The 27,319-nt window shown below is 38.4% G+C and overlaps 1 protein-coding gene across 3 annotated transcripts; it reads right to left on the bottom strand.

Annotated features, from left to right (window-relative positions):
• Nucleotides 1-58: 58 nt before the first annotated feature.
• LOC112563741 (probable myosin light chain kinase DDB_G0279831) lies at nucleotides 59-27,319 on the bottom strand. 3 transcript variants are annotated; one of them, XM_025238021.1, is made up of 16 exons: nucleotides 27,186-27,319; nucleotides 19,181-19,387; nucleotides 16,992-19,041; nucleotides 15,704-15,970; nucleotides 14,405-15,422; nucleotides 13,765-13,916; nucleotides 12,821-12,958; nucleotides 12,240-12,369; nucleotides 11,668-11,811; nucleotides 11,125-11,387; nucleotides 9,469-9,616; nucleotides 7,291-9,087; nucleotides 6,206-6,315; nucleotides 5,600-5,681; nucleotides 5,068-5,177; nucleotides 59-4,351 (listed from the first exon to the last, which is right to left on the bottom strand). In XM_025238021.1, the coding sequence occupies exons 3-12, from the start codon at nucleotides 17,277-17,279 to the stop codon at nucleotides 8,792-8,794; spliced, it is 2,844 nt and encodes a 947-aa protein (XP_025093806.1). In that variant the 5' UTR covers nucleotides 17,280-19,041; nucleotides 19,181-19,387; nucleotides 27,186-27,319; the 3' UTR covers nucleotides 59-4,351; nucleotides 5,068-5,177; nucleotides 5,600-5,681; nucleotides 6,206-6,315; nucleotides 7,291-8,791. The 3 variants fall into 3 exon arrangements, with proteins under 3 accessions (XP_025093806.1, XP_025093805.1, XP_025093807.1); XM_025238020.1 differs by lacking the exon at nucleotides 27,186-27,319 and adding an exon at nucleotides 23,280-23,468; XM_025238022.1 differs by lacking the exon at nucleotides 27,186-27,319 and adding an exon at nucleotides 19,913-20,035.

Below are 27,319 nucleotides of genomic sequence, written 5' to 3'. Positions count from 1 at the left end.
CCTATTGCATGTTTATATTTCGTACAGAGTTATTTCCATGTATTTCACTCAACAAATATTTTTGTGATACCATTTATTCAACAGTGTCAAAATACACAATGGATTTTCTATGTGTACTCTAACAATAAAAATTCTAATAGAAATTTGTTAAAAAAATATATAAAAACTATACATTGTTAAAGATATAAGACTATGCATTCGTCTTGAACATAAGTGTATGAGAACAAGCACATCTCTAATAGTGGGTGAAATGTTATTTAGACTACTTGGTCCCTGTTAAATCCTGTTAAGGCATTTTGTTCTGTATCTGTGGGTTTGTCTGGAGACTGCTGTGTGTGAGAACTTCACTTGAGCAACAAAGTAAAAACATCTCATGTGTTCTCTACATAAAAATCAAGTTAGAAAAGATAAATGACAGGATTAAAATAGTGAAGGGTTCTCGTCAAGTGAAACAAGATCAGAGCAAATAAAACAGAAGCAGTTTTGTTATTTCAATTCGTATCCTTCAGGTTTTTTTTAAAGATAATATGTGACTATCAGTAAAGAAAAATAATGGAATAACCAGCTAATAAAGAATTTCAGGTGCATCACAAACAGCTGTTCCTTTTTTAAAAAAATTACCTAAGCTCAATAGTCTGAATTTCTCCAACAACCATATTTTGACTTACTTTCCTAATAATAATCTTCGATAATAGGTCTTGCTTCCGATGTACTTATTTAAAAGTTCAGCATTAGAGATGTGCATGTTACATTACAAAATAGGTCAAATCATTTGTAGACAGAAAAATATTTTATCTCCAATACATCAATATATTCAACAATATAAAAAGAATGTTAATGAAGACTTTTTATATAAAAACAACAGCAGCAGCTCTACTTAGCAATATAAAAATTACAATAGCCTGGATGTAGATAAAATGGACAGATGGCAGTTGAATTTTCATTCTTAACTGCTAGAAGGCAATTGCAAGTGGGATCATAATTATTAGCAAGGATAGCAAGATCAGATGCCATAAAGCTGTGTTGATGACAGTCAAAATATCAAGCTTTATGGTCTGTAAAGGTTATTTTGTTATACTGGTTTTGACAAGTTTGACTTTTGAGAAGAAAGAAAAAAAGAGACTAAGCCACAAACTAATGGTAGGTATACTGACATACTGAATCTTGGCATAAACCTTCCTCAACTTATGGTTCGGAAGTTGGCTTTCACAAGGCTTGCCAAGACCTCATACTTCCCAATTTGTGAAAGGTTCACCACTTATCTCACCAGACCGTCATCTATCCATTTTATGTCCAAATTAGCAGGTATTTAGCTTTGACAAATGATCAACTTTAACCAGGATTTCCTTACAGTCTTTACTGTTTCAGCACCCATCAAACACATCTTGTAAATAACTTTCACCAGTAGGCAAATTGAGCAAAACCACATCAACTGATATCTATGCTCCAGTCTTAAACACTGCATGTCACAATGCTTTACTTGTGTTGTGATCTCAGGGGAATGAGCATGTGGAGATGGTCAGAGGTTGCGATCGCCATCGCCTTGGACTGATCACACTCTCGATACCTCTACCAACTCACGCCAACATTTACCGCATACACTTACACTAAATTGCTAATTACTCTTTTTACTTAGCTCGAGCCCTCAGTACGCGTATTAACCCCAATAAACAACACAAGGCAATTTAGTGTAAAGAAAGTTATTAATCATTGAGAGTATTACACAAATTACAAATGATGAAGGAATAAAAAAAGAATATGCAAATGAACTATTTCCTTATCTTGGCTAGTTATCTAGGGTGTCCCGTTAATACTAATTATTCTTGGCCAGTCCCTACCCCCACGAATGGACGTGAATGGTCTTTTAATTAGCGAACATACGCTTGATGACTGCTCTTATCTAACCGGCCGCGATGCCTCCTTCTGTTGGTCAGTTTAACAGCACGTTCGCCTGTCTCGTGAATAGAGCAGAAGGTGCAAAACCCACACTATCACTAGCTCTATCACTACTCTTTCGTGACAACTTGTATTCCCTCTTCTAAAAGCGATCATCAAACAGCAGCTTAAACTTAAAAACAACTGTGCAGCCAGCAGCTTATTCATTACTTTGCTGTTGTCAGCATTACCACGGATGGTGTTATAGCAACAAAACTTGTAACTTGCAAGTTGTGTAGAAAGATCGTATACAAATATCAACCACAAATCTTAAAAATAAAACTTCATAAACCCTTGGTATTACAAAATTTTTGAATATTTACAGCAAAGCCCATTCCTCCCTTGACCAGCAAGTCCATTATAATCTTCGCTAGTTCATTTTTGCATTCTAAGGAATGGGAAGTAAATAAAGGCATACAAAAGCAAGCAAAAAAATCTCCCAAAAAACTCTTGAATAGATGCTTATATGGATATGCACTAATAAACAAATAATTAAAAAAAAACTAAAATTAGATGAATAAAAAACTGAAACAGGTTTTACTGCAGTAAACAGGGCAGACACCATGGCTAAAACTGCTGTCTGGCTGGATACAGACCATCTGATGCATGTTGTAACATTCAGCTGGCAACAAGAACCTTAGAGCCTTGTGAAATACGAACCAGCTAGATTTATAAGTATGTTAACAATATAAACTATGCATACTACTTTAACTGCAGAGTTGCATAAATGATATCCTATGGCAAAAATTACAACCCTTTTTTCAGACAAAAATGTACAGGTTGTGAAGGTTTACTTGCAGTATTAGGGGTTACACAATCAGGGATGCAGAGAAAGGAGATGGATTCCCATATGAGCTCCAAGTTAAGGAAACAATTTTTCCCAACTACGGAGAAGAAGAAAAGCCTGAGAAAGTGCAAGAGGGTGATCTTTGGTATTCTTGCAAGCTTCAAGAGCTCTTACAAATGAAGGCTTACAATACACCATAATGAGAATGTGTACACAAATGACAGTCAACAAGAGAGAAAAAAAAATTACTTGCAAGTCTTTAGAGCACAAGAAAATAAAGGCTACAAATATGATTATAAAAAGGTTTTTATAAGATAAAACCAAAGGAAAAAATCCAAAGACAAACCAAAACCATAATTTTCAACCATAAAATTCCAAACATTAAACAGCAAGTTGTTACATCATGAAAAACATCTGCACCCTGCAATGTCTTCCAGTATAAATGAGAGTATGTTGCCAAACCATTTCCTGTCAAAAGCCTTCTGCATTCTTCTAATTAATGCTCGTAAGAAATGATATGCAAAGAAAGATAACAAGAACAGCAAATACTTTAATCATCACATATAACATATCTCTCCACTCAACAGCAGGCCACAGGCACTTTACATAACAACAATGATGGTAACAGTAATACCGAGAAAGACAACGACCTTTGATGATCTCAGGCTTGGCATATTTTTATCCAAGCGAGTCTGCCATGCTTAACACAGTGTGTGGAACTTTATAATTAATCACATGAGTGGTACATAGTACACATCAAATCAAGACAGCACAAGACTTAAGTATAGACGTAGAGAGGCACAACTGCAGAAACCAACTGTAGGGGTGAAGAACTCTCATCTTCCATGGGCACAAAGAGATTTGCACATCTATTAAATCCACATAAAAACTTTTCTCTGGATAACTAATTCTTGAAGAGTTCCTCTTGTCTAAATATAATTAGAGTGCAGTAGACACACAGGCACACTGTAAAAGTAAACCAGCTGCATATCAAGTTCTCATGAAAACTGCTAAAACAGGATTCAATGAGTTAAAGTTTAAAAATATTAACAAATGTTAAAAAAGCATAAAAAAATTTGTGTGCAAGAATGAAGACCTAAACATCTGTTGTGCAAAACTAGTGTAAAATCCAGGATGAAGCTATGCATTTGTATATTACACTCAAAAATATTTCTTGACAGATAAGTAAAATCTGTAATGACAAAGAACTATTTTTTAAATCACGCAATAGTTTTCATGCTACAAGGTTATCAGGTAAAGGGAAACAAAGCACACTCAAAGTAACCATTTCTGCACCAAAGAAAGAAAATTTGTGAAAACAGCATAGATATATCACCCAAGGAAATGTGAATTTTTTTGGCTGTCAACATTCTGGACTCTAAAGTTGAAGAGTTCAGCAGTCATATACTGCTGTCTCTGCCCAGACATGGGTCCCTAAGTGATTTTTACAAAGATTTAAGAGGCATAATTTCAAAGAATTAGGTGGTTTTCACACCAGCAGGTGTCAATGCTGTCCTCAGAGACCTCCATGACTTTGATCCGTCTCACATCCGGTGGTGAAAAGAAATCAATTGAGGTGTGGCTCCCCATGTCCACCAATGTAAAATGCTGGTAGCCTGCATGGTATATCTGCAAAATATCAAAGGATGTTTCAAACATTGTCAGCCTCAAGCAAACCCCCAAAACACGCCAAATAAAATTTGTGTGTGGCAAACCTTGATATCTAAGAAATCCCTGCATCTCATCATCCAGGACAAAACCAGTGATTGGAAGTAACTTGTGCAAGAGCATTTTGTCTGAATGGCTTGAAAGCAAGGATCAGCTTGCTGGAGCTGACAACATAACTGAGGCTCCAACCCACTGTGCTTTGTGATCTTTTGGCATTTTTCAGGCAAAAATCAAGAACCTACCATGTGGAAAGATCTTTCATGACCACAAGGTCATCAAAACAATGAAAGATGAGCTAGATGTCACCTTTCTTAACTTTTATATTTCATTTCTCAGTTTCTGTTTTGGGGATGAAATGCAGGGAATTTCTTAGATATCAAGATTCAACATATATACACACACATATAAAAACCCACATAAAAATTCAAAAGTAGACATTTCTCAAACACTGAAACTCCTCTCATATGGATGTAGTGAAACAACAGGATGGGAAGATGGGGAGGAAAATGTGCGATCAATGCCTGTAAATGAGGGAAATGCAATAATAAATGCAGGCTACAGAAGGATGAAAGAACCTTGTAGCCTTTCTACAAAGTAATCTTTAACTGAAGTTAACATAATTGCTGAATAGAGACTGGCCAATCACAACTTGTTTGAGAACTAAACTTTTATCTGACCTTGCCGTGCACAGAGGCAACCAGCTCGCTCCAAGAATGACAGTGAGGGGGGACACGCATAGAGAACAGTTCCTCCTCTTGGACACTGTAGAAGGTGAGAAGGTGACCTGCTACAGAAACATAAAACATAAAAATTAGGTATTTAATTTAAGACCGACACACAAGCAATCATAAACACACATTCAGTCACAAACACATGCGCAGACATTATGCTGCCTGAAGTGTGTAAAGAAACCTAATGCACATACATACTTGACTTTTACCAGGTTTTCTCTCACACTAACCTTGAGCTCACACAGGGAATTTCTCCAAGGTTTGCACTGCTTTGGGAGAACATGTTTCCACTACAAAACTATTTTGCTACTTTCACATTATTTTAACTTAAGAAATGACAAAAGAGACTGAAGGTAAACCAACCAATCAGGTGAACCCTGAAATGTTCTGCTGTGAGCAGCAGTATTAACATCAATATCTGTTATGTTGATAAGGTGAACCCTGAAATGTTCTATTATGAACAACGGTATTAACTTACCAATATCTGTTGCATTGATAGAGCCTTGTAAGATAGATAGCATTTCACTCTCTTCTGAGTTGTTTACAAAACTTGCCAGTTCCTGTTGAAAGCATTATATACACATACACATTTGCATAGGAGCAGAACGGTAAAAGAAAAATCCTATTCCTGGTTTCAAATTACTATAGTTATCTTGAAATTAGCAGAATCAAAACAAGTCTAACTGACATGTTTTAACTATGTAATTTACTACCAAGTCTGTTTGAATCACTCAGCCAGTTCTATGCTTGAAAGGTGTGTTTGTGTTAAAGACTTTCTTGCTCCAGAATCCTGAAGTAACACAATTCCTACTGCAGTTTTCAGTTGTTGACTTAAGACGTATGTAAAAGTGTGTTTTGCATGTGTGTATAAGAAAGCAAGAACAAAATTTTATGAGCCTTGCCCCATCAACTTTTATTTCTGTATTATTTGTGCTTAGCCTGATAATATAAAGCATGGAAAACTAAGGCACACAATGGGATTCCATGCTATGCAAACACATACTTCTTATTCTGATAATTATAGATGGTGCATGCTAGAGTCTGTTCACGCTAGAGCTGAGAAATACCTAGCAGTCATTCTAACCTTCCTAGGCTGGTAAGACTGGAAATATGCAGGATGAATGCAGCTGACCACATCAACTTCCTTGTCGGGTTCAAATTCCAAGACTGTGCAAGCCTCCTGCTGAAGAATATCTGAAGAAAAAGCACATAAAAGACTACAATGAAAACGAGGAACCAGTTTGGGTAAGCATTCAAAGGAACAGCAACTTAAAGGATGTACAGGGATGCTTAACAATGCCACCCCAACCCATCCTCCCCACCAAAAAAAAAAAAAAAACATTTTGTAAAGCTGTATTTATCCTTCCAGAGTTGGAGCATGAGAACCGGCTATTAAATCCAAGGAAAGCAGCAGTGCAGCAAACTTATCCACTCCCAGCTTAGGGAAAGCAGAGTGGTCCTGATGAAAAATAACACTACAGAACTCTTTCGAGGCTCCATAGCTGGAATGAGCACATTAAACCCTTTAACAGGAATTTATTGGAGAGGAATGCAATGCAGCTGCAAAACATGGACCTAGTTAACTTTGAGGGAGAGAAGTAGTCTGCTCCGTTTCTCTTACAAGACACACACACAAATGAATTCATGTGCAATGGAGCTGTCCACCTTGGTGGGCTACCAGTACCCTCTGCTTTCCACCGTCAAGCAGCAAAAATTGGCTTAATCTGGCCGTCACACCTTACTAAAGATAGTCTTTTAGAAATATATAGAAGGAGGACACTGTTTAACAGTTATGGTAAGAAAAGAAAATCTGGTTGGCGAACATAAAAGAATGGTGCCGCCGCTGCATCTCACTGTGTAACCCCCCCCACCCGACAACTTGTCAGCTGGCTTGCTCCAGCCACTTAAGGACTTGTAATAACGAACTTTCTAAAGTTTCATTCCTATGTTTGAGTTTTTAGCAAATGTCTTCTCCCACAGGTTATCATAATCAGGCTGCTACTTAGTTGTTGTGTGCAAGTTTGTGCGAGGAATCCCCTGCTGTACCATAGGGATCAAGGTCTGTATGTAGCTGTATGCACACCCACAAGTGGACACATGTGACTGACATTGGCCATTGATTAAATATCCACAGCAAAACATTACATGGCAAAAAAATGTCCCACTCACTCCATTCCTGCTCCTGCTGATCATAGGCACTGCGTGGTGTGGAGGACTCTGACCCAACGTGAGGGATGAGCCGGACCTTGACCTGTCCTTGACAGGGGCAGACTGTGGAGAGGGTGTGAAAGGTGAGGCAGTGAACCCACTTGGTTCGCTCAGTGTACGCGGGACTTGCTCAGGATGCTTTGTCCTATTGTCAGTAGGTGCTGGAAGCTGTTTTGTTTCCCTGGGCATGCCAGCAGTATGACAGGCTGTTGCTGTTGGGGCTGTCATCTCTAGACGAAGATTTGGATTTTTTCGACTGTACAGCTGGTCTGAGTGGTATCTGAAGTGTGCTGCTGCTTCTCTGCTTTTATAGGACCTGGGCCAAACAAGTCTCCACTAGAAATATGCTCATCATCTGAGCTGCGTGTAACATTAGTTTCTGTTCCAACAATCTTCTCTTCCTTGGCATCACTTTCTTTCAAAGACCCACCCTTATTATGAGTTGAATGCTGATCAGTTTTGATCTGATCTCTAACTGCCAACCAATTCACAGTCAGGATGTTCTGAGTTTTAGCTTCCTGCTGTGTAGCCTGCAGAATGCTAGAGCCAGAAGAGGTATTCATGCCAGTGACATTGCCTGACTGAAGAGTGACTGAATCAGCCACCGACAGCAGTCTGAAGTTCGGCAGGATACGTTCAGGTGACGCAGAAGGAAGGGCTACAGTTGAAGGTGCATTCTCATAGTCTGGCAAAGTACCACATCCTTGATAGACTCGTAAATGATGCCGACCAAAAACTGGGTCCTGACAAGTCACCCCATTGTCTTGCACGAAATCCCAGAAATGTTCCTCTCTGCTATTTGTAGCGGATGCTTCTTCCTCATCCTCTGGAATCATGGACAGATTAGCTGTGCAACTGGTGTCAGATGCTGCTTTCACAAAATCATTCTGAACTTGGCAGCTGCTCCCTAAGGTGCTCTTGAGATTGGTAGTATCTCCAACTAAAGGACATGCTGCACAACTAATCTCCCCTGATGAAGGTAATGTTTGTTTTGGAATGTTTTGAACTGCAGACAGTGAAATCATGTGTACAGCATCATCCACTCTAATGTCTCTACTTGGCTGTGCCCCATCAGGTGTAACTATCTTGTTCATCATTTCCCAGTGCCCTGGCAATGGTAAAAGGGGAGAAGCAGGTATCACCATGGTTGGGGAATCTCCAGTTGTGCCATAGGGTTCAAGGCCAGACTGACCCTTAGCAGTTGCTTGAGAAGGTGATTGTAACACTGGTTGAAAGGAGATGGTCAGGGATCCTTTTTTACCCACTGGTGTGACAAGAGTGGGGGGAACATCTGGTAGATCTTCAGGATGAAACACTGTTTCATCCTGTCCATGAGGCAGATGCTGCGAAAAGACCATAAATACAGACCTTTCTGCACAAGCAGCATCCGAAGTCTCACATCCGCTTGCTGCAGCGTCATTTTCTAAAGTCATGCGTGTATGACTCTGGATAAGTTCAGACATCATTTTGACATTCTTGCATCCAAATGATGGAGATGATGCTGCTGGACATTCTGGCCGGACACAACATGTGCCAGACAACTTCTCCTGTGACATGACGTAAGCTGGTCTTCCTGCAACTTTAAAGCAGAAGCACAAGAAGCAAAATCTGTCTTGGGCTCGGCATTGGTTTCACCTGCCTCCACTCCTGTCTTTATATCTCCACTGGCCTTTTCAGGATCTGGCTCTGAAGGACCTTTCTGAAGTGGTGCTGCAGACGACGGTTGGACGAATGTGGAAAAGAAGGAGGATGCCTGACCTGATGACAGACAAATGAGGCCAAAGATGACAGGGGAAAATATCCCCAAAAGACTTCACTTTATGTATTAGGGGCAGTCAAATGAAAGGTAGTGGACGCCAGAAGCCAGTCTGCTACGTTTCATTTGGCTACATCTCACATCGTAATATCACTGTTCTAAATGTTTTGTATCAATTTTTTTTATTAGTGTCAATTTACTAATACAAACTTATCCAACACAAAGGATACATTAACAACAACAACAACAAAAACCAAAAAAAAAAAAATACCAACTGAACTCTTTTTCTGTATCAACCTTATAAGAAAGCAATCTGAGTGCCTGCATGTGTATGAATGAGCAAGTGACAACACAGTAAGAAGAGAAAAAAAAAATAATCTTACTTAGCATCTGGAAGGACTGGTGATTTCTGATCTGCTTTGCTGATGGCCTGATGGCAGCATCTTTTACAAGACAACAACTGATGAGGTCGCGCACACTCTCCCGAACATTGGGAGGCACATCATCCATAGGTGGTGGGTTTGACCAAATCTAGAAACAAAAAAAACCCACATCAATCATGCCTAGAAGAATACAAATCACTTTCTTTTAAGAGTTAAAAGACCTAAACATCAAAACATACTGCAAGTACTTGGAAGTTTCACACGGGTCTGACCATCGTAAAAATAAGGATATTTTAACGACCCAGAAACTATTTTAAGAACCATTTAAGGACATTTTCATAACATGCAGACAAAACTAACAGTTCATCTGTCATTCATATTTCATTTTATCACAGTCAGGTACCCATTCCAGCCAGCTGGGTCAACTGGGGGGAAGTTTGCTGCGCTACAAATGTATCAACCCAGCTTAGTATGCTCACAATGTCACTTCTTTCCGTCATCTACAGGGCTGACTGCCTTGCCGTCATATAGCCTTAGTTGCTATACCTCACCTTTTCAGTGTGCATGCTTGTGTGTATATGGTAAAACAAATCTTAAAAGATACAGCTCTTATGACTGTCTGGAGGGAATAGGAAACATAGTTTAATAAAACTGAATCAAAACGATTGTCTGTAACAATGAGGTTAATGCTGAGCGGAATAGCAACAGACTACGAAATAATGCCCCCTATGGTTTCTGCAAAGTCTCTTACAACAGCTCCTTTTTTTGTGGTAGTAGGATGGGTTGTAGAGGGGTTTTCTCTATCCACCACTGTCCCCACTCTCCCTAAATCAACACCACATTTCACCTGTCAACCCCTTTGGACCCCCCCCCCAATCCCCAAGTGGTGGATACCAGCTTTTTATCTCCTTTTCTGGTTAACCCTCTGTGCACGGCATAAAAATATAATTACATAATAAAACAATGGCATATAACTTAAAACATTGAAAATGTTAGTGGGTGATGTCTGTTTTTTTTATTATTGCTGCTCTCAGGTAAACATTAGACCAAGTAACCTGTACATTTTTGGAAAGAACACTTGAACTTTGCAATAAAATTAATGAAAATTGCCTGCTTTCACTATGGTGACATCAATAATTCAAGAAAATGTACAGTTTACTATTCTTGGGTCATATAAGCAGAGCCACATTCGTGGCTCATCATGCAAAGCCACATGGCCCATCCTACTACGAGCGTTAACCTCACTAGGCATAACTTCAAAGCCTTTCATAGCCTCAGCCTCATGACACTGTTCAGAATGGCGACAGGTTACAGTTGCAAAATCTGTTCAAAACTTACACTACTGCAATTTTGAAGAATCTTCCTGTAGTTCCTCATCATTCTTACCCACTTCAGTTCCTCCTACTCCCATCCATGATTATGGCAGAAAAGAATGGTTTGGCCTTAGGGAGGGAGGTGAGGAGCATATGTGGTGTCAGCTACCTAAATAGGCTTTGTTAATAGCTTCAATCTGACCTCAAGTATCCTCTCCTCCCTCCTAGGGAAAAAATTTAACTTTTTGGGGGTTTCAAAACAGCTTTGAGGCAATTGTTGATGAGGGATTTGCAGGGAAATGAGCCTATACTAATGAAACTACAAAGCCAGAAATTAGCTCACCAGGAAGTTCAAAACGTCTGCATTTTGATAGCGTTTAATCCAGGGTGGACTGCCACTCAGCATGTGAATAAGGACACATGCTGCTGCCCAGAGATCAGAGGGAAAGCCATGTCCTTCACTAGCTGCTTTCTCTGGACTCCAGTGTGCTGGTGAGCCTGCTGGTGACTGACCCGGTGGAACATGGTCATGACAAATGCGCTGTGCCACACCAAAGTCAGCCAGAACAATTTCAGTGGTGCCCTCTCGAAGAAGCAGGTTATCAGCTGTGCAAAATAAAAAGAAATCTACAATGTGTTCTAACTTTTTTCTCATTTCATTTTTAGTTTTCCTCTCATACTTTCCTTGCTTTCATATTTTTAGAATGATTTCTTTTTGGGTGTTGCTTGAGATTCTGTTCATGAAGTCCATTTTTCCTTGCAAGAATTTCAGAACACTGATATTCTGTTCTCTTGATTTTAACTTAACCAATGCATTTCAGTGATGACAGCCCACAAGTGAATGGCCCACTCGTTTCCAGTTCATGTTACTGTAAAAGTGAATCACCTTTTATGTCTTCATGCAGAACACCACGCAACTGCATATAGATCAGAACATCAAGCAGTTGTCGAAAATAGTTGAGTGCTGTCCAGTGACTTAAGCGCCGGCTAATGTGCCACTGCTCGTTGATGACCGCAGTAAGGTTTCCTCCTGCACAGTCCAAACAATTATTCATGTTAACAACTTTAACACTTTAAAGTAATCTTTAAAAAAAAACCAAAAAACCCTCATATATACACACAAAACTGTGGTACTGACTACTGCTCACAAGTTTTTGATTTTTTTTTTTTGAAGTTTACAGCACCAGAAGTTACACATAATAGTGCTTATCCCTTTAAAAAAAAAATCAAAATCTTGTGCCCTTATGCTGTCAGCATGTAGTATAAAGTGTGTTGTAATACAAGCCAACTGGACAGTTTAGATAATTTAAAACATCACTCTAACTGCAAATTTACAATTAATTTTATTAACTGCTTCTTTGACAATGATTCTTTAGGCAAAAGATAGTTATTTTGGTGTGTGATGTCTGTGATTCTATGCTTCAATGACTTTTGCACATAGCCATGTGAATGACTCACCATCAATAAATTCAGCAAACAAGTAGATCCTTTCACCATGACGTATTGCCCCAAAGAAGCAAACGATGTTGTGGTGAGATAGGTCACTCCAGATGTCAAGTTCATTGTCATCGTAACTCAAAATGTGAATCTGGCAAAAAATGTAGCATTATAGTTGTAGGAACAGGTATGCTTTACATTCACTAAAATAAGTTCATGTTTATTGGTGACAATGCCAAACACGACATTTGCACTTCTCATTGTTAGCAGATTAGTTGTTTTAAGGTAAGCATATAACTTGTGAGAAAGGCATCTTCCTGTTTCCTTTTATTTTTGATAAAACCACTAAATATTAATATACTCCTTCAAATTTTGGACTGAAGAAGCATGAGCCATCCCTCACTATGGAAATTTCATTAGGTGGCTTAGTTCCTATCTGAAATAACTTTACAAGTCTAATTTTTCTTAAAATAGCAACTCTACACTGACTTTTAAACTCACCAGAATTTGTCATTAATGAGATCAGTGAGCTTTAAAAAAGAAACTATTATTCTACCTCTAAATTCCATCACCATCCATGAAACAATAAATTTCTTGATTACCTTCTTGCAGCAGAATTTGAAGCTGGAGGTGCGGTCAATGCAAAGATGACATTTTCCTGTCACGCCATTTCCAAGATGGACAAGCCGTTCCCATTGATGGTGCTTCTGGTAGCGCGTATGCAGAATGCACAGATTTTTCTGCAACATCACCAACATTTTACATACCCTGTGCATGACCAGCAATTCTTGTCCTCTTGTTCACTTTGAACTAAGCTGCTTCACTTTCACACGTTTCTTTCCCTGTTTTATTTTCCTATTTCTTGAAAAAACCTTAAGGAAATTGGTTAACTGTCAAAGCATTATGATAACACTACAATTCATTTTTTAACACTGGACTGTTTATTTTTGACCACAAAGCCTTCTAATCTCTAGTTTTTAGATTAGATAATTACATTTTCTGGTTGTGTGGTGTAGGGTCAGGGTTAGGCATGTGTTATCGAATTACTCATTAAACTAAGAAAACTACTTGATCTTCAAATTCAACATTTTTATCTTTAAAATATTAAGATTGTAATTTCATCATTGTGCATTTTATCAATTGTCAACAGTCATTATTTTGTTATTTAGTACTGTTCACACACTTCTCACAAGTACACAGATTGATTCAGTGGAATATTTATTAGAGGAAAATGACAGACACATTATAAAAATTTGTTTAAAATTTCAAAATCTCTTTCTAAATTAGCATGAATCACATCAGTTGAAATGATCAAGATATTCAATTAAAAGTTCATTTCAAACTGATGCAAGTTCACAAAATTTTTATATTAACAATGCCAACAAAGGAAAAAGTTGTGTTTAATATTTCATTATTATCTATTTATCAATAGCTAATAGCATGAAAAACTTTTTTTGTTCCTTTTGCCCAAGAAACGTCAGATTTTATTATTTGTGTACATCAAAAATCCCTTCCTAGCACAAGAGAGGCAAGAATTGAGTCTGACCTTAAATCGATCAAGGATTACTCCCTCCTCTCGGTGCTGGTAACGGCAACGTCCAGTACCTCGACAATTGTCACGTTCCATGCGCCAATTTCGCGCCACAAGCAACAGCTGCTGACGAGTACCATACACAACTTCACCTATACCAGGGGTCCCTGTAGCATCAAAGAATTTTTGTTGACATTTTACATAAATGGTTTACAAATGCAGGATCTGTTTACATCCCGGAAATGTGTGAAATATGAAGTTTATGGTATTTTTCGCACATTTTCAAACAAAAGAGTTGATGACAAAAACTCTGCTTCTCAAAATATATAATAAATATCCTCATGTTCACGTCAGGCAAGCATTCAAAAATCTATACAATATTCTTTTCTATGTAAAATTAAAAAAACAATAAAAGGCTAAAACATGCAAGAACACAGATACACCTAATATAGACTTCCAGCTCTACACTGGTTCCAGTAAATTTATTCATGTTCTAGCATTTCATGGATTTAATCTTTTTCTGTGCATATCAATATTTAAGGGAATGTATCTCACAAATGGGAGGTGGTTCCTTGTTCAGAAGTTTATAATTTAACTCCATTTTTCTGGGGGGGGGGGGGGATTACACTTTAAAACTAAAAGAGAAATATATTACCTGTAGGTTTATAGCCTAAGGAGAAGTTTTGGTCAGTGATGATATGCTTAATCTGGCCTTCAGGCATGGAGACGATTCCTGTCTGTCCATAGGTTTTCTGTGTTCCAAATGGATCATCTGAGGGTGGTTTAACATTCTTGTTTTTCATCTGCTCTGCAATCTTATCAATATATGGTCTTATGTCCTCATGTTCTTCCCCACCTAAATTTCTATCACCAGTATCATCCACAGTGGTTTGGCACGTCAAGACGGTAGCAGGCATGGTTGATGTTGTGGATGAAGGGGCTATTGTAGCTTTTGTTGGTGCAGCGCCCTGCTCCTGACTGTTACTTTCAAACAAAAAGGAATTATCTTCTGGAGTGGCTGTTGGTAGCTGTGGCTCCTCAGGTATGGGTTTTATTAACAGCTTAGAAGCACTAGGCTTTCGCTTGAGGGCTGCATGTTTGGGCATGACAGTCTGCATCTGAGGTGCCAATACGCTTGACACAGAAATCTTATCTACAGCAGCAGTAACATCTTGCACACCCGGTGATCCCTTGATGCTCTTTGTAGTGACTGTGATGTCCCCAGCATTTAAATCTGCTGTCTCCTCATTTTGGCTGCCTGTGAAACAACTATCAACAGTGACTACCAGGATTGGCGCCAGGGCACAACTGAGATATTTCCGTACTTTGGCCCAAACTTGCTCACTTGACAGCTCTGACTCACTTGAGAACAGGCCGCCAGATATCATTCGGTAGCAAATATCTGACGGCCCCTCTGCAGTCAGCCGAAGCACACGACATTCTTGTATGTGGAAGGCTATCAGTGTAAACAGCTGTAGACACATGTTGCATGACCTGTCATGTGGCGACTGTGCAAAATGGGAGAGAAGCGAGTGGAGCACAGCACACGTGCAGCATGCAAGGTCTTCTACTGATGGTGACGTGACAGAGGTGATGTCATGTAAACACCAAGACAAGCATGTGTTGACCCCAGCAATGCCACTTGACTGCCTTAAGATGCCAAGTCCAGCTCCCTTTAAAAAAACAAAAAAACAAAAAAACAATCAAACCTACTAATAATAATACTAATAAATCTAGCATGGATAATGTAAAACGCTGGTATGCATGGAAGAATATACCTTAGTTTTGAACATTTTTAACTTCTTCGGGGGCTCACTTTCACTTAAAATCCATTTTTGGTTTTACGCCCAAATTTGGAAGAGACAAATATCGTGTTTAAGCTCACATAGCCAACAACAGAATCTGATTAAATGGAACTATTTGTCTTTTCTTTGTTATCACCCTACACACTCACCGCCTGCCCAAGGCAGTGGCACAGTTGTTCATTGCTTGCAACTCCATGCTGTTTCTTTCGATAGCGTTTGTAATCTGCAGGTGGCACAAGTGCACTCTGGTGATTCTCTGTGGGCTTCTTGTCATCACCTGAAGCATGCGTTCCTGGAAACCCATTGGGATGCCTGTTTTCATTCTTATCATCATCATCATCGTCATCATCATCATTGCTGTTGCCATGTCTGTGGCAGCTCCAGCCAGCACGCCCATTCTGCTGAGTACCTGATCCCTGCAACAGCAAGAACTTTCCTTTGTCTATTCTGTTTATCTCCTACTCTGCCTCAAAAAATAGTTGAGGGCAACAAAAATCCTTCTTATCACAGATTTGACTAACATTTTTTGCTAATGTTCTAGGTCAGTGGTTCTCAAAGTATGGTCTGCAGACCATTTGTGTGCCGCACGCATAAGTCAAGTGGTCTGCAGCTGACAGTTATCATATGTCAGCAAAGTGATGTTTAAATCACCAGATACGCTAATTAGTCCAGTATTGATTTCACACGAGTTTTAATTTTATCGATGCCCAACTGCTTGTTCACATAAAACACTCACTTACCAACTAAGTCTTTATGTCACAGCGTGAGCATTGCATCATTTAACTGCTTCATCTGTTACCCTTAGTAACGCAGTCCTCACTCACTCACTCATTGCCCGTTACGCCGGGCACTTTTGTCTGTCCTGGGCTATCTTCTTCCCAGTGCCCCAGCTAGTAACGCAGTCCACTTAGTTTTAATTTGCACATGTACTTTGCAAAGTATGTAATTTTATGTAAACTTATTACTTTACTACTGTCACAAAAGTACATTTAGTTTTGAATTGTAATAAAACAAATGCGGCAATTTAAATTTGAAATTCACAGTACAGAGTGATTTTAGGCCTTGGTGGTCTGCCACATTTTTGACTTTAGTAAAGTGGTCCGCAGTGCAAAATACTTTGAGAACCATTGTTCTAGGTGTACTGCAATAAATAAAACCAAAAAAATTTAAGCCAACACTCTCATACAAATACGATGAATTAAAAGAAAATGTGGTGTCAAAAGAAGGCGATTAAATGCCTGCCAGAATGATGACCTCTACGTACTAAATTGCACATAAAAATGACAAGAATACTGCTTGTCTCTATGTGCTAATAATAATAAACCAATGTGACCTGCAATACCATAGTTTGTTTTTGGAAAAATTCACCCAAAAAAGTACAGAAATTAAAAAAGAACACTATAAAAGTTTCCACTGCTTATAATAGCAACTACATACCTTGCTGCCAGAAGAGCTGCTGTTTGCACTGCCACCTGAGTTGCCTCCCTCTGCCGAACTGCTCGATGACACGACCTTGAGACTAGCAGAACACAAATCCAGTTGGTCTTCGTCCAGTAAAATGCAGCTTGTGACAAGTGACATAATTTCAGTGTTAATGCAATCTCTTAAGATCACGGCACGTGTCACAATCTTTCTTTGCTCTGTTGATTTGCCTGTCATTCTATGTGAGGCAACCCTCCAAATACCCGGATATTCCTCATTCTGTGAACGAAGGTAATGGTCCATCTTGGATACACAGTCATCGTATCTGCTGTATTGTAATTTTACAAAACAGTCTGCAGGGTGTGATGGGTGGGTTACACTCACTCTTTTACTGTTTCCTGCTGATGTTTTATCAACACACTGTCCTTTTTCTTCATCGAGGTCTCCACCAAAATTTGCCCTGCTGGATCTGTCTGGTCTACCACCTCCATTGGTTGGTTGGCACCAAATACTTTAACTGCTGTGTCCAATGGCTGCTGAGCCAAACCATGCTGCTTTGGATCACAGAAATCTCTGGCAACACGCTCTTCTGTGAGTTTCAGCAGTGCTGATCTATTTTTCAACATGCATCCATCTGTTTTATCAACCAAATCCTGTTTTCTAGATTTACCAGATTTCTTTACTGGCTTAGCGTGATCAGCTGCCCTGTTGTGTTGCTTGCATTTCACTGCTCCAAATGTGTAGCCTCCTATTTCCTTTCTGTTTTTTTGGCCTGGGTGTAGACATTGACCACCTGCATTCTCTTTCTTTGCACTCTTCTTGTGTTTTCGTTTTTTTGCTTGACTTGTGACAGATGCTTCTGGAACAGGGACCAGTTTTTCCACTTGATTGGCAATCTGCCTCTTTTCAGACTCCTCTTCCTCCGCCTTCTCAGTTGCTTTTCCATCCTCAGGTTGCTCTTCCCTTCTAAACTCTTCGTACTTTGTTGCATTCAGCATGGCTGTTACCACCAGCTGTGTCCGGCACTCCCCATCTTTTTCTGTGACAGATACTTGAGGCTGAATGCAAAAGTCTTTCACAGAAGAAAACTGCTTTTTAATAATGCCATTGGATATTGAAGGTTCTTTCCCTACGAAAGTGGCAGGAAATGTTTCCACGTTCCCTTTGTTGATGTAAAGTTCTCGTTCTGTAAACTTGTGTTGATTTTCCCAGTTCTTATTTTCTGTAGTACAAGAGAAATTACAGTAACTCAATGTTGCAGAACAACCTGAAAACATCATGGTTGATGGGAAAATGTAAGAATCTTCTACGGGAATCAGTGGCCCACTTTCTGAACTCAGTTCTGAAAGGTGAAGATCACAATTTTTCTCCATGCCAGAAGACTGGGCACATCGCATCTCACCATCATTATTTGTCAGCATGCTTAAATCAGGAATCTTACTCTTGCAGATCTCAATCTCATTCCTCTGCATTAAGGGTATTTGATTCATTCCTGTATGACGGTAGGCAAAACAGATGTCCCACAGAATAGATTCATTATGAGAATATTTGGCAAGTATATTGCGGACTTGATTCTTCATCTTCAATGGCTGTTGATCAAATATTTTGCATTTCTCCAATTCATCATGCAAATTTCCTTCAATGCACATGTTTTGGACCTTTGCAGGTGTTACACTTGCAGTGAGGTTTAGGTCCAGATTCTTGATATCAGGTGGTGTCTCCTGGGGTTTGGTGCTTTGCCCAGCAAATTCAAAAGAGTGAGAAGCAAAATTTTGGCTGTTGATTAAAAACTCCTTTTTCTCCAACTCACTTATGTGTTATGTCCTCAAATGGTGGATGTTTTCTCATCATCTCCTGAAGAACATTCTGCTTTTCAAATTCCGTGAAACCAGTCATGGGTGCTGAATACTTTGTTGCTATGGAGGAATCCGAGTCTGGATCTGGTTCACCCAAGTTATCTTTATCCTCACACAGTTTGGGCTTATCCATTTTCTCTGGACGCAGAGGTGTTGCCAAGACTTTTGGGATAGTTTGGTCATTCAACTCCCTCAACTTGTCCCTACACCTACAAAATAAAACAAAATAAAATTATCATGCTGAAGATAACCAAGCAGTCATCAATATCATCAAAGCAAAAACAAGAATAAAACAATCAAATCATTAAATCAATTGGCTACATTATAACTTTGTAAAGCTATTAATACCTGTTACAGGTGTGACTGCAGCATGTTTCATTTCTCCTTCCAGCAACACAGCCCACAAGCAGCTGTGTATTTGCTGGACTTGTTGTCTGTCCAGGCTGATGTAGTAAGGAGCATTTATCCTGTATCGCCATATTTCACCTTCAGCACAGCCACTCCAAATTTATGTATTGCTGTGCAGGTTTACCAACATGGCCAGTCCTAAGATTTCTGGGGAAAGAAAAAGAAATGTGACATTTTTCTGCCATTTATCAACTTTGCAGACAAAAAAAGACAAACTGTTCTAATCTGTTGTGATATTAGAACGGTCTCAACAGCACAGCTACACAAGGACAATAATGAAACAGTAGCTGAGGAATGTTGTCAGCTACACTTATGGTAATGAATGAAAAGGTGTGAATGTCTGAAAATATCCCTAAAAGAAGACTAACACGTGAAAATTCTAAGGGTTTAAGAGTGTGAAGCAAAATACAAATATGACCACTATTTTGTTTTTAAATAGCTGTTCAGTAGCAAGTGGACATAGTCAAACATCAGAGTTCTGAATGTCCAACTGTATAAAGAGGAACAACAATAAATGTATACCTTTGCAGGGCTTCTGCTAAGGCTAAATTCTTTGGGACCCCTTCTACAGATTTTTAAAACTTTGAATGGGACCCATTGAAAAATTGAAAACTTTTAATGCGTATAACATCCCTCACCTGAAGAATGCCGAATGATTAGTGCAATATTTACCTGCCAGTACTGATAAGTAGATAATGACTGTACTGACTAAATGTCAGTCAGCACCTCACTGGCTGCTAAACAGGCGCTAGAGCAGAAAACTTCTAGTCATACGATGTTACAGAAAGTGAAGATGTTCTATCTCCCTATGAGTACTAGAGGGAAAATCCAAAAGAGTAGACTGCTAATGTATGACCTGTAAGCACTGAATAACAATGGCTAGAAAGCTGATGCAAAGTGTGAGAACCTTTGCAGGTTCTCAGTAACTCTGAGTGTGTATTAAAATCATGCTAAAAGTTAGTTAATGTCTTCTAAACCCAGAGCTACACAGCAACTGATACTGACAAATGAAATTCTTACTTTTTATGACCATTGTCAGGAATGAAAAGCTGTGAACCTATGAAAAGACATCTCTAAAGCCCAACTCTATATTGCTGACAACATACCACTGACTGAAGCCAACTATATGTTGATTTTTACTTCCATGTTCATGAAATGGCAATAAAGTTAAAAGTGGGATGTGAGCTAAAGATTTACAATGTGTATCAACAGATCTTGTACTTGCAGCTATGTGGAGAACAATGCAAAAGTAATGTCGGAAAGCTTGCTTCCTGATGATGGTGACACTTCTATTGTTGTATGTCATGTAAACTGCGTAAAACTCTAAAAACTTATTTAGTACAAGTTACACTTTTGCTACACTTATACAGGGGACTTCAAGGTCTTAATATCATTCACACTGTCAGCATATAAAGCTGAATTCATGCCAACAATTACATGGTTTCATTCTTTATGCTGGCAATCATGTTTACCTTTAAAATGTTTATATTGTTAAAATTAAAAACATCCTCCTTCTGAGTCATAATTGTGAAGTCATGACTATTCTAAGAGTGTATGTCATACTTTTCCTGACATCTACTTTTCGCCTTACTAGAATAATGAAGCTTTACTACCCATATCAATTTGACAATTAAAAAAAAAACCACCATGCAAGTGTATTTTTAAACTCTGCACAGTTAATTGTATCCTCTCATTTAGTTTACACTTTGATAGTTACTACACAGCCGCTGATCAACTATTTTGTTTTGGGTGTTTAGCTTATAAAGAATGAAGTCTTATTAAATTTTCTTGATGACAAAGGTCAAGAAAACAGTTATGGACACTATGCAACACAAACTGAAAGTCACACCATGCTCACCCACTCAAATTTATCAACAGCACGTGTTAAAAGGCTAACCTCAAACCAATTGTCTGGTTCGTGAAATAAATCGATGTAATTTCTCTGTTGCAAAAATGCACACATTAATTACATTATCAATGTCTGTACTTAAGTACATACATTCACTGTCTTTAATAATAATTATTAGATCTGCACACATCTATGCGCTCACAAGAAGGACAAGTGACAAAGGAACTGTATGTAACACTAGCAAAAGTTATTGAAAATAGTAATGAGGTACACGTTGACTACTGCTCGGAAAAAGCTAAGACCGATGAAAAATGCAGGACATAAAAACAAGGCTAAATCTCTATTTCTTAAAATGTACATTATTTTACCAGTCTCTGACTTTTGTCTAGGTGTTGAAATGGCATAAATTTATACTCATTAAATACTAAGAGCAAGTAAACTATAATCTAACAAACTACTAGAGATAATTACTGTCTCTACAATCAGCATATCTGTTAAAATTATAAATAGTAAGCGACACATGACTTTTGTAAGTGGCTTCCACTTGCTCTTCACTTAATCCAGTTAATATACACTATTTGTAATTTTTTTTTTTATAAATATATTGTAAAATGTCATTACTAACAACTTTAAAAACACACCTGCATTTAGAAAGACTAATTTTTTTAACACACACACACCTCTTATCTCTACTTCTTGTACCTTCAGCATATCAGCTGTCAATTGCTGCCGGTCCCCTTTGGGACACTGCATTTCTGAACTAGTTTCAAGTGGAATGCAGTTTGCTACATGCTTGCTAAGGCACACACCCAATTCTCTGTTATCACTTAACATGCTGCCACTTTGTATTCTATATAGGACATATAACTTCTCTTTACCACTGTGTCTGCATGACCAGCACAGCAAAGTGGCCTTGGCATGCAGGTGCTAAAATTAAAACCAGACAGGATATGAAATAATGAATTTCTGTGTATCTTAGTTGCATGACTGCACATCTGCTAGTAAAAGCCCTTTCCTCATTTCTTGGTTTCTTCTGATGACATTTGAAATACAGGGATCACAAAAGCTTACTATAGCTGTAGCACAACCATAAAAGTACAGTGCAACAAGTGAACTCCCTTACTATAAATACTTTGAATGCAATGTCTTATTAACCTTCAGTTCTGTACCATAACAATTTATCCACAGATTTATTCTGTGCATGACAATTTTAATGACCACCTTAAAATAAAAAAATTAAGGCAAAATGTTTAAAATTTCATAACACTCAAGTGTTAAAGTGGTTCTCATTCTAACAAATAATCACTTTATAGTGCAACAATCAATACTGAGATTTATCTTTTCAGAGTAAAACAGAAACTGTTGTTCTGCAGAAAGCTTGCTAATTGGTGCAAATTAAAATTGATGTCAAGAAAGTGTTAAGGAGATGCCTAGGTGATATACAATGTAACTGGTATACTTGTTGATGCATATATCATAATGAATTTATAGAATTGTATGTATAAACACGTCATAAAACAGATATTAACAGCAACAATTACAAATAAGAGTTTTTTTCTGGTCTAATCTGGTTATCTAGAGGCTAGACCATCAGCTTCAACAGATCCTTTGTTTTTCGCGGTTGAAAAGCACTTCTGTCTACAAAGTACAAGTATGTATGCCTGTGAGCGAACGCGCATAGATGTGCTTGTTTGCAGAGATGTGGAACTGTTTGTCGCCTGTCATTATAGTGAAGTAAAGCATATTATCGTCGTGACATTCTACTGTGTTCCATACTGTCTCCACTAGAACAACGCCATACGCTGTGCTGTCACTTCTATCTCACTCACACACACACACTAACCCTGTCTAACGTTTCCCAGCCCTCTTTAATTGTCAATGCGACTTACTGACCTTTATCCGTGCTAAACGTACATTGGGCAACATGCAGCCAGCGTCTCTTTTCATCGGCTGCGAAGGATAGCAACTCTATTTGCCCTTAAATTTATTACATTAATAGCATATTTTCTCACTTGATCCTTTGATCGTCCACAGTCATCATCGTCAGCTTGTCGACGTAATCATCAAATCAGTAGTCAGTCAACAATGTCTACGTCTTCTTCATTTGGGACGAGTTTTGACACTTACATGAACTACGAGCAATGACAGTGAAGAAATGTTTAGCGTTAATTAACAAAAAATGCAACATACGTAGCAAGTGCTAGAAATAATTATTCCTTGAAAGTGGCGATGTGCTGTCCCGCTGACATGATCCTCGGTGAGAGTTGTGAGAACATGTCCTTGCGGAAACACGCCCGCTCAGTTCGGACAGCGTTTCTCAGAAACATGGCGCGATTCGCTTCAGGGGAAATCACTCGCTTGACTCCTCGCTTTTCCTTAAAAGGTTTTGTTCAGATGTAGGCCACCCCACCACTGGCACAAATGAAAGTGCATCGAGTGCAGAAGTGATAATGTTTAAAATATTACTGCCAAATATAACAGCTCTATAAAATTAATTAAAATCCGCCTATTTGCAAAACCCACAGGGCAATGCATTTAATACGTGTTTTATTGTGCCTTGTTTTGATTTTTTTCATTTGGGGACTAAATGAAAACATCCTCTGGACTGGACTGCATTCTATAAATGCCCTCAAAGTAAGGCTGAACAGGTAGCTTAGGGTCTGATTAGTACTCTGATTTAAAAAAATAGTACTCTGATAGAAAAAGACATTAAGAATTTATGCTGTTTACAGTATTATAGACATACAAAAGATATAATAAAACCACTTGTTATATGATCACTATAATATAAGGGCTAAAAAAAGAAAATGCACAAATACAGTATTTAGTACAAAGCACAGATCATAGAAACATACTACACAAATAATTCATGATAAGATATTAAATCCTAAAGTGTGGGACTTCTTTTTCATCTAAATGATGATTTCAAAATATTAAAATCATTTGAATTTTGGATGACATACAGTCAAATACAAAAGCACTGGCCATTTCAGCCACGCAGGTGATGCTAACCTAAAATAATAAGTTTGTTAATTTTTCTATTTCCTCTTTTGGCAACAGTAACAAAAATGGATGCATGAGTGAAGAAAAACATGACACGCTTTCATATGTACCAGAGCAGCAGAATGAAATACAAACTCTAAGCTACGTGTCAGTGACTGAGAAGACACGTAGAAGAGGAATGTGAAGATTGTCAGGTAAAGCATCATTTTGTTCTGTGCCTAGTAATTTTCTTTATGAATGTATGACCATGTACCGTACACTGCACAGTAAAGCACATGTTCATTTTAAGTTACCAAAAACATCAGCTTCATACTGAACATTTTCCCTTCTCCATGCTAACTATGAAAATTTCATCAGAGTAAATCCACATTCCATGCATTAAATATATCCTGGATATTTCTGTAACCTGGCTTACAGTAACCGATTTAGATAACTGTGACTGCACACAATTCTGGCCTTTATCATGGCAACAGCATTCTAGACCAAACAAAACAAAGCCAAAAAAAAACAAACAAAACAAACCAACAACCAAAAAACAACCCCCTTTTTCACGTTCCTACCCTCTTTATACAAATCTCCTATGTTCCCACACAACCTGATAAAACCACGAACCTAATGTAGGATCAAACATTTTCATAACATTTTGTACAGTGAAATCTTCTTGTTCCTATTCACCCCCAGTGGAGTATAGGGCTGCAACCACACCCCGCCATCGGACCCAGTTCTGGGCGTCCCTTTCCAGTTGGGACCATGTCATGCCAGCTGTCTCCGCCCCTCTGTGGACTGATCTCCTCCACGTCTGTCTGGGTCTCCCAACCCGGCGCCTCCCCTGTGGGTTCCAGCCCAATGCTTGTCTTGTTAAATTGTCGGCTGGCTTTCGTAAGTTGTGACCAATCCAGCCTACTTCAGCTTCCTGATGTCTTGGCTGGCAGGTTTTTGGTTGGTTCTCTCCCACAGGTCAGTACTGGAGATCTTCTCGGGCCATCTGATGTTGAGGATGTGGTGCAGACATCTGTTGACGAATGTCTGTATCTTGTTAGTGATGGCATTCATCACTCGCCATTTCTCAGATCCATACAGGACAGCCTTTACATTTGTGTTAAAGATGTGGATCTTCGTGTGTAAAGATAAAGCCTTGGAGTTCCAGATATGTTGTAGGGTGTGGAATGAAAGCCTTGCTTTGTTTATATTATTATTATTTATTATTATAAACATCCCACCAATTATGAATCCTTCAAAAGAATCCTTCCTTTTTTGCATGTATTATATATGTAGGAGATTTTTCTGCCTTCTTGACTCAATATACTGTATCTGATAGACTGTTTGTTAAAAATGCTTTCATTTTCCTGTGAATAACATTCATACATCCTGAAATATATGTAAGATCATACAGAGTATTATATAAAAAAAATCAAAAGTGGAAAAGGAAGGATCATACTTTACCTTTAGAAAGTACTCATTTAATACACTGCCATTTTTTGTTTTAGAGGAAAACCTTAGTGAAGTTACGACAAATAAAGTTGTGCTATCAATTACGGCTGCTTCCTGTGCTAACCATTCACAACATTTCTAAGCTCAAACAAAAGCGTTTTCCTTGTAGTACTCCAGTGATCGTGATCAGCAATGAAAATTACAGGGAGTGAAATACGAGGAATAAAGAGGGATGGGCCATCATTTCTAAATTCACTTCCTGGAAAGTTTTCATGAAGTGTGCAGGCATTAGGCTTTGATGTTTACTTTTAAACTATCCTTACACAAGAAAACTGAACTGGAGCAACTGTGAAAAAAAGGAAAAATGAATATATAACCAGGACAAACATGTAGATTAAAAAGCAGTTCAAATGATGTGGTACTAGGCAACAAAACATTGCAACAAAATTATTCTAGTTACCATGTAAAAAACTTTGTTAAAAAAGCATGCGACACTTCATTTTAATTTTATGCTTTGCATGGTAACTTAATCTGTTCATAATTTTAAGACCTTAAAGAAGATAGTCACTGCTGAAAAAGGAAGACATGTTACTGAATAAATGTAATGCAATATCCCAGTGAAACTTCATTCTAATCATTACAAGTGGAGGTGTGATAATAACGACTTTTACAATAAGGAACACTGTACATTAGCAAGTACTTTCAATTATGAGGTAGGCACAAAGATAAGTATAGTAACACAAGAGAGTAATGCTAAACACGTGTATTTCCTGTTTATAAAGACACACTATGTGCAACATATATTTGCATTATAACATACTATAACACACTAATGCACATGCACATATATATATGCAAACACACAAAGGCAGGCACAGATACTGTAATCTAGATTCTCTAGATTTAAGGAAGAAATAACTATGGGTTCTATTTTTCTAATTTTTTTATGAATGAATTAGTAGTCATTTTCACCTTGAGCAAACAACACTAACAGGGCTTCTGCTTACGCAAAAAATTGCATACAGTACGCATTAAAAGTTCGGAGGACCCCTTCAATTTTCGTCAATGGGGTCCCCTTCAAATTTGGGCGAAGAACAGGGACCCCTTAAAAATCTGAAGAAGGGGTCCCTGGGACCCCAAAGAATTTAGCCTTAGCAGAAGCCCTGACACTATCTGTTTACTTGTAAGTCACAATTAGATGGGGTGGCTTAGTCGATTCATTGTTGCAATAAAAAAAAAAACGATAGGTCCCTTCACCCCTCCGTCCACATAAAAAAAATAAAGTAATAAAATAAAAACACCGCCACTGACGGCTACTACTGGCTCGAGTAGACTATAAGTTATTTCCCTTGCCTCGTAGTGCAGAGAGACGTATTTATGTTCTCGTCAAGCAAACACGCAACATGGCTAAATGCCCAATTCTTTGAAGACGTTTTGCAGTAGTGATACCAGTTATAAAGAAGCAATGCTGTCTTTACTATGTTAATATTTAGTAGGCCTTACAGCAAAGTATTCGACTGCTCCAGAAAACCTAAACCCGGGAAAACAAGCGAGCTACCTACATGGACGTTGGCATCCGATTTTAGGACTTCAGGACTAACAGAAGCAATGAATCCAGACTTAAGTAAATTCATGAAGTTCTTATGTATCCCTTTTACTTACTCTGTTGCAGCACAAAGAATCATTAAATAGCGTATTCCGTTTTGCTGTTACACACATGATTGTAGAGCTTGGTGTTCAAGCCATAATACAATGCCAGAATGAAGACATTTAAGAATATTCAGTATGAGAATAAC

The sequence above is a fragment of the Pomacea canaliculata genome, linkage group LG5, assembly GCF_003073045.1.
Source record: "Pomacea canaliculata isolate SZHN2017 linkage group LG5, ASM307304v1, whole genome shotgun sequence".
Classification (NCBI taxonomy): domain Eukaryota; kingdom Metazoa; phylum Mollusca; class Gastropoda; order Architaenioglossa; family Ampullariidae; genus Pomacea; species Pomacea canaliculata.
The sequence above is the reverse complement of the archived record's forward strand: the minus strand, read 5'-3'. Positions and strand labels throughout refer to the sequence as shown.

Coding starts and splice junctions, on each gene's coding strand:
- LOC112563741 (XM_025238021.1), bottom strand. CDS start 17,279: ATGGACCATTACCTTCGTTCACAGAATGAGGAATATCCGGGTATTTGG. Junction 12,370..12,820: donor TCAAATTCTGCTGCAAGAAG/GTAATCAAGAAA, acceptor ATTTTTTGCCAG/ATTCACATTTTGAGTTACGA. Junction 11,812..12,239: donor GTTTGCTGAATTTATTGATG/GTGAGTCATTCA, acceptor TGGACTGTGCAG/GAGGAAACCTTACTGCGGTC.